At 38.5% G+C, this 11,879-nt stretch overlaps 1 protein-coding gene across 2 annotated transcripts in view; it reads left to right on the top strand.

The window, feature by feature from the left end:
• The window catches only part of LOC147616862 (ABSCISIC ACID-INSENSITIVE 5-like protein 2), a 42,537-nt gene extending 36,740 nt beyond the window's left edge, over positions 1-5,797 (top strand). The window contains exon 3 of one of the 2 annotated variants that reach the window (XM_086776506.1): positions 5,426-5,797. In XM_086776506.1, the coding sequence (XP_086632632.1) occupies positions 5,426-5,506 (81 nt within the window). In that variant the 3' untranslated portion in view covers positions 5,507-5,797. The remainder of the gene's footprint in view (positions 1-5,425) is intronic. The other variant, XM_086776507.1, reaches the window with a different exon arrangement.
• Positions 5,798-11,879: the final 6,082 nt, after the last annotated feature.

The raw sequence follows: 11,879 nt of genomic DNA on the forward strand, positions 1-11,879 counted from the left end.
GCCCGGATTGTTGCTGGAACACTATCACAGCTTACATTATACCTCATTTCATCACCCTTTTGCTTTTTCTTTTCCCAAGTAAGTTGCTCCTGCTTTAGGTTCATGGAACTCGCATAAATAAGTGCATCTGCAAAATCACTCCATCGTTTGGAGTGATACTCTGCTAGTTCCAGCACTTCATCTTTTAAATCAGGACTTATAAGGTGTGCAAAAGATGCAATCATCATGTTTTCTGGAATCCCTTGATTCTTCATCTCTGCCTCGTAACACCTTAGATAGCTTTCTAGATCGAAAGCATGAAATATATTGACCCTGTCATATACCAATTGCACCGCAATTTCCACCGCTTCCTGAATTCGCTTTTCTTCTTCAATCTTCCTGAACTGCTCTTCAAGCTCTTTCATCTCTGCATATAAATGCTCCATTTTGCTAGCCATCTCTACGTACTCTCACCCCAGCGGTTTCACGTCGGGTTCACCAAAGATGTCGTGACGTGGGCGGTATCGCTGGGAAAGTGCGAGACTTCTGGCTGTGAGAGTAGTTTTAAATTCCAGCAAGGAAACACAAACACATAATTCTTCAAGGAGCATAAGACATCTCCATTTTTAGCTTGATGATTGCACATAAATTGTGTATCAAGAGCATGATCAGATCCAAGCATAGATCTCCTGACCCTTTATCCAAATGCCATATACATGTCACATATTGGCATCACATAGACTTCGACAAGTTCCCAATACATGTGAACTTGCACATCTCATATTTTGCATGTTGCCATCTTCACAACTTCAAGACGAAAATTGAACTTGTCGAAAAGACCTGCTTATAATTTCCATCATCTCACAAAGAAGCAATAGATAGAATGTAACACATATTCATTCTCTTCATGTGCCCACTAAAATTTCCAAACCGGAATTTTGCTTACAACTTTCAAAGATCACAAATCCAAGAAGTTCTCCAAAACCATGGTTAATTAAGATTACAAAAGGGAATAAAAAAAAACTTATATACTCAGATCTCCATCCTCTCCAAAAGCAAGAGAAGAAGTCCCACGCAGTCCTGCAGCCTGACTGTCTATATGCTCTTTCTTCCACACCTGAGTTCAGCGCTGTGCCTCTGGTCCCGTCGAATCCCAGCCGGCTTTGCCCACACCAACTGCGCCTCAGAACCCCGAGCAGCTCTTCCCCAGGGCGGTCCCCACTCTTTCACTGTCTTCCACCTCACACCCAGCCTTCTTCACACCCCACGATCACGCCAAAGCCTCAGCACAGACTATCACAAGTAGCTCCAGCACCACCACAAAAAGGCTACGCAGATCGAACACCAAATAGTTGACAGCGTATAGAAAAACATAAAGAGCAACTGAGCTTGATGCAAAGAAGGGTTTTCCTCCACACACAGATTCGAACCCTTTTTCTCTACTCGGCGGCCGTCTTTTTTCGTGCTTTCTGTGCCAGCTCGCCACCCCCACCAGGCAGTAACCCTCTTACCCCTTAGCTTCAGTCACCGTCAGCACCAAAGCTCACTGAACCTCTGCACTCTGCGCTTGTAGACGACCTCCCTCAACCTGGCTGCAGCCTGGCGACTCTTCCCCACCTCCTCTCTGCAAACCAATCAGAGCCCTTGACACAAGGTCCTCTGCCAGGCGGCATACACTCGCCTTTTTTCTGGCTTCCACAGCACCGCCCGGCTCCCACCGTTTTTTCCTCTCCTCGCCACCTTTTGCGCCTTCACCAGCTTCGCCATCTTTCCAGAAGATGCGCTGGCAGCCCTATAAGCCTCCAAGTGGCTTTTCTTTTTTATGGCCACATTAATTATCATTTTTTTTTAAAATTTTGCCTAAAAGATGGCCACTATCACCCTTATGATTTTCATTTCACACCAAATGCCCAAGGCTACACTAATCCTTTCTTTCCTAATTGCCCATGCCTTCACATACTCTTCAAACACAACCCACTGTTATTGGGACGCGCACACACTTCAAAGACCGAGCAGTTGATATCATCCTAGCGAACCTCCAGTAGACCACTTCCGGACAGGCCTGCACATGCTCACAGCAAAACCGATCACCCTGTACATCTGGCAACGCATTTCAAAGCAAAACTCTCCACACGCCATACATTCCATATGTACACAGGCACTTAATCCCATGCATCTGGATTTGCATTTAATGGCCTCACATGCATGGTTTCACACCATAGACGTGCCATGGCACGACACCGTATGGCTAAATGAAGAGTTCTTCCAGGAGTACCCGCATATATTGTCGGACTACTTGGAAGCCATGAACTTGCCACCAAGCTAAGTAGGAGGGAATGTCACATGCACCTTGCACTGAGGTGCTATGTGACACATTGGCTCAGCATTCATTGTGATATAATGACATTGTACATCATTAGTACCCTTTTAGGAATATTTGCTATATGCTGTGGCTCCATTGTGAGCCCCAGTCAGGGACATGTCAAGCACGAGCTACATAGATCAGTCTCTCATGCTTAGGTGTTAGGGTCAATCCCTTAACCCACTTGGAGAACAAGCATATAAGTCACCTAAAGATAGGGCATAAGTCAGTCCATTAACTGACTAAAACAAGGCATCTAAAAGCATGAGAAGCATGGATACATGGGCCAGCCCCTAATACCCAATCGGCAGCCTTTCAGGCCCTACAACAGCAGTCGGCCAGCATTAAAGGCAGCTGACTCACATGTGAAAGGCGCCAGCAAATTGTAGTATTTAATGCTTATTTTAGCAAGTCATAGGCATTTAAAATAGGCCGACAGCAGCCTGAAGCAGCCGACCAGCATCATATGGTACTATATAAGGAGGCCCATAGATCATTCCATAAATCATCTCATTTCTCAAGAAGTTCATCAAGCATTTAGTGAGCATGTGTGCCGAAAAGCCTCTGGGTTTTTCTAGTAGATATGAGTTTGCATAAGTGGCTTCATAGAGTCTTCTACATATGGTTGAGTTAGCATTTGGTCTTCTGCGTACTTGCATTTGGTAGTCCCAAGTCATTAGTGTACAGGTTCTCCAAAGTAATACAAGCGAATACACCTGTTGCATGCGCGCCCTGGGGGGGGGGGGGGGGGGGGGGGGGGGGGTTCTTTAGTGGGTAATTGGGACCCAATGTGGTGCCGACTCTTATCTTCTCTCTCAACTCCTCTCTTAAGTAAAGTGGATTGCATAAACTCACAAGTTTAAAGAAGGCTTTGTTGTGTGTCACAACGGTAAACCTATTGCATGCTACATTTCCCCTTTTGGAACCTAGGGACTCTACCCTATCCAACAATCAATGCACATGGGTGCCATAAAAGAAGAAGAAAAAAATTGCAGGTTCACTAGGCTCTGATAACTACTGTAGAACACTTTCCCTGTGTGCTAGGGTTTTTAGAGATAGAAAGAAGAGGGTTTGGCAGAATCACACAACACACACACACAAGAGTCCTAAAACTATTGGTTGTATTATGTACAAGAAAAGGACAATTACAACTAAATTCTTTGTACAAGAGATATGGCCGAGTGAAAACGTTAATTCAGCCCTGTGACCTACCGTACACTCCTGGTGGCTAGTACTTTGCCTACAAAGAAAGGTCATGTGCGCACACACGTGGACATGGCTAACCTCATATCTAATCCTTGATTAGGCAACTGTCTTAGGGTAGGATGAGGGACTAGCAGACTCAAGCAGGGAAGAAACGGCAAGTCCACAAGCATCACCATGGCTCAGCCTACTACCAGCCCACACACAGGAGTATTGTGGCCATGATCACATCAGGAAGCAGTTACTCAAAGGTGAGCATCATCAGGGCTGGCTGACCTCAGGATTTATATGAGCATTTTTTGAAGAGTTGTAGAAAAATCTAACTGGCCAACAGCAGTATTCTAGCCGACCTGTGCACATGGAGTCTATAAAAGGCTAGATGCAATGTTGCATGCAGAAGCTCTGGGTAGTCAAGAACAATCAGCATAGACAGAGAATCGAGAGAGAGAGATGGCTGTGTATTTCAGTATATTCATCTAGTACAAAAAGGTACACGATTTCTGGCAACCATAGGCATGCCCCAAAAAGGTGGAAAACTCTATCCCACCTATCTACTATGACCCAACCCCTGTGGAGGGTGAGATGATTCACTATGAGCCAAGTGATGCCTTTTATAGGCCTTAGAAGGAATAGTGAACTGGCTGACCTGTTGTCGGCTAGTTCCATGCATGCACTACAGGGTCTTGTTCCACGCACCATGCCTTCCATGCTTGTGACAACATCTGATAGATGCTTCATCTTCTGCTGCAAATCAAGGGTTAGCGTAGGATTAGCCATGTCCATGTGCATGCACATGACATCCCCTCCTGCTAAACTTGATGACGGGATTCCAACTTTTGACCCTCTGGATGATTGTCATCATCCCCTGTCTCCCATACTCGTCATCCTATGGTCTCCCATACTCGTCATCCTTCCCTTCTTGGCAACCTTTTCACTGAAAACCTTGCCTTAGGTCTCTGAATCTACCCCAAATCTGATGTAGATCTGTGCATCTATTCCACTTGTCCCTTGGCCCTTCATGCCGTGTCCGTGAACACTTTCTTTGGTCTTCTTTTACAGATCCATAGAAGAATGTAGCTAGGGTATGAGGTGGTCTATAGCAAGCAAACACCATGCCGTGTCCGTGAACACTTTCTTTGGTCTTCTTTTACAGATCCATAGAAGAATGTAGCTAGGGTATGAGGTGGTCTATAGCAAGCAAACACCAAATCCACATCACCTGCTAGAACCTTCTCCCACACAAAGTGATAATGCACCTTTGTATCCAATTCCTTTGTGAAGATGAAAGCTGGTCCTCTGTGTTGATATACACCAAATCCACATCACCTGCTAGAACCTTTGTGATAATGCACCTCACAACCTTCTCCCTCACAAGCTACTCAACCCCTGCTCGCGACTGCTCCAACTGACAGCACTACTCCCAAAAGAAAACATAAAGCTGCTAGTAGATCTCATGTTTGCGATACTACTAGCCAAATCTGCATATGTATACCCATGTACGTGTACTTCTACTCCGGCCTCATAGAAAAGTCCATAGTGTACTATTGAGTATCCTCCTATGATCGAATGTGTAATCAAGGGCCGTGCCAATATACTATTTTGTTAATGAGATAAAGACAGTTGTGAAATGCTAAAATTAGTTTTTTAATTTCGAGTCTGCATCAGAAAATTTAGTTTGGATTTTGTTAAGCAAAACATTAATGAGGAAATATTGCATCACAAAAAATCCAGGTTGGTGTCATTAAGATGAGGAAGTATTTAATCTTCTCCCACAAAAAAGAAAGAAAAATAATCTAGTATTTTTAGGTTTTTTTGTTCATTTTTTCATTGTAGGTAGACTTCATGTAGTAGATGATTTGACTGTTTGTATGCCTTTTTCAGGTTTTGGAGGATCGTGCTCCAAAAACAATACACAATCAGGAGTCACCCAATCGTGTACTGCGTAGAACCCAGTCTTGGTGATGTCAATTGTTGGTTGTTTGGTTCATGTGAGCAAGAGTTTGACTGTAGACAGGATATTTTTCAATAATTGGTGCTACACTAGTGGGCTATTTTTTAAAGTAAAAGATCGTGGTCACCCTTGAAAACAAGCTTTTGGAAAGTACATGTTGAAGGTTGTTACCCTTCATCAACTTACTGAAGGCATTGTATTTTTGAAAGGCAGCTGCCTGGTACGTATGGGTTTTTGACCATTTATGTAAAGGGATGAGTACCCCCCAATATATATATCATATTTCTTTTTCTTCCACTTTCTCAAAAAAGATTAAAAAAGAAAGACCTTTTCCAACTTTGGAAGTGTTGGATTTTTTGAATAGATTTTTGAGGAAATTATATACAAGGTTGAGGTTATTTTGAGTTTTCCACTTTTGCTCATCCTTGGCCTTATGAAAGATGACAATCTGAAGAAAGATCTGCCATGTTTGACTCATATATCAGAGTGATTTTTGAATGATATTCTACAGCTTTTAGGTGGTTCCTTTGTTTTTTTTTTTCCTCTGGTATAGTTGTCTTTGAATGGCTCTAGTGCCTCGGAATGGGCTCAGCTAAAGCTAACATAAAAATCGAAACAGTAATGACAACTTGTACTTTCTTTTTTAGAGAGGAGGTAGTATGAGTGTCCATATTTGATGGTATGCCTTATAGACAACATGCCTTTGTTTTCTAACTTAAAGAGCCTTGAATTGTTTTGACATTGTGAATAGTTCGTGGGTTGGTTGTGAAGAGTGAAGGTTATGGTATGATAATTTTTAATCTTGGTAAGTCTTGTTACAGATAGGACAAACAATGCATTATGTATCCATGTTGGCATTAATGTGGAAAGGGAGCTTGTAGCAGTTCATGGATGCATATTTGGCTTGGGTCTTTTTGAATATATAAATTTAATGCTTTCAAAGTTAAACTTTGTTTTGGCTAGGGCATCAAATAAAACCACAATTACACATCTTGGTTTTTTTTGGAAAAATGAGCTTGATGGTATCTGTATTGAAGCTTGCTTGCAAACTACTGCTTAGAATCTGAAAGTGGATTTATAGTTGAAATTTTATGGTCTATTATCCACTGAAGTAAAGCAAAAGAAAACTAGATTTTGTTCTGGGCATCTTGTAAGGGGAAATTACCTAGAGCAATTTCTCTTGTGAAATTTAATCCTATTTGTTTCAAACAAAGGATAGGAAGAAGAGTGCATATTGTTTAATATGTTTGCATGTGCTTGAGTAATATGTTGAGTCGTGTTTGACTTGTGTATGTGGTTATGTGTTGGACTTTTAAGTTACGTGTTTGATCAGGTCACGTATGATGTGCTTGTGTCTTGTTTATGTTAGGGGATGTTAGAAAAAACAAAGTAGACATTCACACGTTCCTCTAAGCATCTAGAATTTCTATGTCAATTTTCTTAAAGTGTACTTCAAGCCCATGATCTATCATATCGTAGCTGATAGTAGGTTTCTCTTGATTTGAGATACATAGAGCACATCTCACAACTTCTTCTCTTCACCTGTAGGCTGCCACAAAAGAGATGGTTCTAGACGCTTCAGCCCATTCCGATCTAGACGGTTTGTCTCGCAGTGGTTTCTCCATGCCACTCTGGCTGTTTCTACAATCTTCAGCCTTGAGAAATCCTTTAAGTCTTAGTGTAGTTTAAGTATTACAAGTCTTTAACCCACGTGTTGCTGTGGTACCAAAAAAAAAGCGTTCACTCTTTGGCTTACATATCACTACACCTAGTCTCTCTCCCTCTCTCTCTCACTCTCTCTCATCATGAAAAATAAGCATAAACACATGTATGTATTATTAATATCATCAAATAAGTAACGATATCCAAATCCAAGTAAACATGTAGAGAACATCCTCAATGTATAGTGATGAAAAAGATGAATATTTTTTTAAAAATAGTAAAAGCAATGAGAATCAATCAATCGATCTAGTGATCAATAGAAAAGCGAAGCTTTTACTTTCTAGAGTCATCAACCACAGGCAATGCATGATGTCATCACTCACCATGGTACGATAGCGATGCATCTCCACTACACTGATCATGAAGTGTAGATGTCTTCTTCTTTCATGGACCTATACACAAAAGAGAGAATAATTAAAAATTTAATATAATTAATCATACAAATAAAAACGAAAAGCGAAATAAAGCTTTGCTAGGTGCCACAAAGAACTTGTATCAAAAGGAGAAGCTTCTATATACATGAATAAGATCCAAGCTTTTGGTATATAATATCTCTCAAAGGAGGCAACACATCTCTCCATGTCATGGATAAAGTTAGAAACATACTCTCTCCATGTCATAAAAAAGTTAGAACCATACTTTTTCGTATATAAATATATCCTCATCGGGAGTACTAATCCCAAATCTCTCAATGTCTTCATCAATAACTCTAACCATAAAAAATTCCATCATAAGTAGAATCCTAAATCAAAGAAGAAATTAAGAAGTTACATAAAGAAACATACATGTTAATACCTATAAATAATTTCTTATAATTTTCGTACCCATCCTTGTGACCGTCTAGCATAATCCCATCAATATGTTGATAAAGAAGAGGCACACACCAAAGAGGTGACTGTGTAAATAAATTAAGTTATATAATCTCATGTATTAAAAATACTATGAATAAATAAATAGAACAAAATAAAAAAAATGGATATAAAATTGTTAACCTTCAACCCTCGACTCCAACATATCCAAAGTGAATATGATGTCATACATGCTTGTTCCTAAAACAAAATAAACTTTTTTAGAATACATATACAAAAGACAACACAAAGAGCCATGGAGACTCCTTTTGGTATGCATTCTTCTCTTGCCACATGGCAGGGGAAGGGAGTATGCTTAATAAGAAAGATACACATACATACAAAAAGGCACACACAAAAAGGTACATACAAAAAATTAGAACACGCAACTTCAATACGATACTTGAAATTATCACCCGAAAGCATCTAAGATCTCCTTGTAAACAATGTTAGTGTTTCAAGCCTACATCTCTCAGATAGGGCTAAAGCATTTGTGTCACTGAAGATAATTCTTTCTTGATCCCCCTGGCCCATCCAAAAAGAAAGTATCCATCGCACATGATAAATTGAATTGTTCAACCATATCAAAAGCTCTCTTCAAAAAGCAATTTATTTCCGCCCAAGAGCTCAAAATACATTCTATTAAGTTGAGGCATTCCATCAAAATCAAGTAATGTTCATCCTTGCTCATGAATAATTTTTCTAGATGCAAGAGTACATGAGTTTTAGCTGACTATTCAATATAAGCAAATTGATCCATGCTTAATAACAAAGTATGTACAAAAACTCTCCCACATTGTTCTTGGAGAAGATGGCTCACAAAACACTAATATTGTTACAAAAAGTTGTCTCAAGTGCAAACCACCTTGTATAGATGATGCTTCCTCCATACATGCAACCCATTCTCCATTATCTTCCAATATCCCTCTAGCAATGCAAGCTACCTTGAAGGTAGGAAACACACAACCATTGAGAGAGAGAAAATCTTCAAATGAATTAATGTTTTGTATATAGTAAGAAGTAAACCCGGACATAGTATTGATGGTTTGGTAGCAGTAGAAGGCGATATAAAGTATATGCACCCTATAGTGTTCCGTTGCTTTCTTTTGGTCCGTTTCCTCAAGGTGGATTTCCAAACCCATTGTTGAGGAAAGTCAATATACAAAGTATCATTTGCTTTAAGATGTTGTTCATTACAGGTAAACCATTCAGTGGGAGTAGCCTTTCCTACATTTTTCTTCTGAATAACAGCTATAATGTTATCACCATCCCTAAAGATAACATTTTGTCTCCCATGTAAGTGTACATATAAGCATTGTATATCTGGTTTCTCTTCATGCAAATCATATTCAAAGAGTCTCCAACATACCTCTGATTCAGAGGCATACCGTGCATCCAAATACCTTTCTATCTCATCAATGACTACCCCACCATGAAAAACATCACCATTTTGTGGAGTTTGAAATCTTATTATTGCTCTATCACGCCTACTTATATAGATACTTCATTGCTAAAATTATGGAGCATATTTCCACATTTATATATACATTATATGTCACTATTAATAAAAAAGGATTATATGGCACAACACATCTATTAGCAATGTTACATTTTCTCACCGTTAATGTTCTACCATCATTGTGACGCATATACACAAGGTAACCACTACTATCCACATGAGTCTCTTCTATAAACCTACGTGTATATTTATTTATACATTTCCCTTCACTCATACAAACACTATTTGGATTAAATGGTTTGCAAGGCCCATGAATATTTCAGTGCAAGATAACCTAACCCAAAGCAAGGACTTACATGTCAACTTAGCACACACTAATCTATCATAGTCTTGGGTAGTCATAGGTTTATGGAGATTGTCCAATATCAATAACATGTGTGAATGCGATAGTCCTCTTTTTTGAAACTCAACTGACACATACCCAACTACTTTACCAAAAATATATTTCTTAATGATATATCTCAACATATCTAAGTGCTTTTGGTAAAAAACTCTAGCTATCAAATCAGGTCGATCACATGCACTACATCCTGAAAGTAAAACATCTAAAACCTCTTGCCAATTTGGATTGTGTTAAAATAAATCATACTTGCCCTTGAAGTGGACAATAGCCATTGCATCTTGATATGGTTGATGCATTTGCCATGGCCCACCACTAAAACTTAATGGTAATACTATTCCACATCATACACGCAATACCACTTCTGCTCTCTTGTGCATAAACCATATCTGCCAAACTATTATAAACACTATAATAAAAACTTATATTTAAAATTTAAAATAGTCCCACACGCACACGCACATAAAAACTTCCATCTCTTGTGCATAAACCATATCTGCCAAACTATTACTTTTACTATGTTCAAAATCTTATTTATCCTTAGCAATCTTTATTTCATGTGCATATGTGTGGTTGTAGATTAATAAAAGAATAAATAGATAATATAAATTTTTATATAATAATATATAAAATAAAACACTACCAAGATACAAAATATCAAATTTTAAATATAAATTTTTTTAGTAGTCCTTATTAATTTTTGTATGTGTGTGTGTGTGTGCGTGTGGGACTAACCTTGTGTATTGTTAATATTAATATTTACCTATACTATAAATATTAATATTTACATATATAATAAATAGTAATGTATAAATTCTCAAAAAACCTTTTATAAATCTTTACACAACTTAAAAATATCTATACACTAATATATCTATACTAATATTTATAAATTAATATTTATTAATAAGTATAGTTTATCTTTTTATACACTAAATATTAACATATATTGTTAATATTATATTTTTTATAATAAATATTAATCTAAAATAAAAAACCTTATATCAATATTTACCTATGGTAAATATAAATCTTCAAATTTATTCTTAGAAAACATTTTATGAATCCTTATTAATTCTCATATATGGGTGTATATGTGTGTGTGTGGGTGCGTGCTCACTTCCTCATAAGGTAATGTATTATGTGTGACTAACACATGTGCCCTTGGTCTTATGTGTCCTTGCAAGGATATATTATGTGTGACTGACTAACACATGTGCTTATATTGGTCTTATGTGCCCTTGCAAGAATATATTATGAGTGATTGACTAACACATGTGTAACTAACACATGTGCTATATTGGTCTTATATGCCCTTGCAAGAATTTACAAACTTGCATCCATAAACATCCACCGAATCGTATGTGCGTGTACATTGCGAACACACACGCCCAAGCACATCCACACAAATATGCACACACACTCAAGTGCAAGTATACCTTCCATAAAAATACTCTACATGCTAAAAGGTTCTAGTACACCTCCCCTAAACTACAGAGCCTTGTAAAGTTGATATTTTTAGCCACACGAGCTACAGATTGGGGGGGGGGGTAAGAAAAGGGTATGGAGAAAGGGGGTCAAAATGTGGGTAAAATGCTACATTGAAGTATATACTATGTGGTGTCAGAATGTTTTCCTCAAACTACACTCATATTAGTTGTCCAAAAAACAAAAAAGAGAGCAAAAAATTTGAAAGAGGTGGCAAAAAACATTAATTAAAGAGGGTGAAGGGGCGACCGGGATTTGAAAAGGGTATCAGTAGAAAGGGGTAAAATTTTAGGTAAGACGTTAAAGTATATATTAGATGGTGTGAAAAGATCACACACACATTAGGGGAATTTTGGACTCAACTTTGGGCCCTCTAAGAAGTGCCAACTAAGCTTAGAGAGAGATAATCCAAAAAGCCTAAAAAATAAGGTGAAATTGATTTTGGCGTATTTTCTCTTGGTATTTTC

This window comes from Cibotium barometz, chromosome 37, assembly GCF_041138505.1.
Source record: "Cibotium barometz isolate CiBa-2024 chromosome 37, ASM4113850v1, whole genome shotgun sequence".
NCBI classification, from domain to species: Eukaryota; Viridiplantae; Streptophyta; class Polypodiopsida; order Cyatheales; family Cibotiaceae; genus Cibotium; species Cibotium barometz.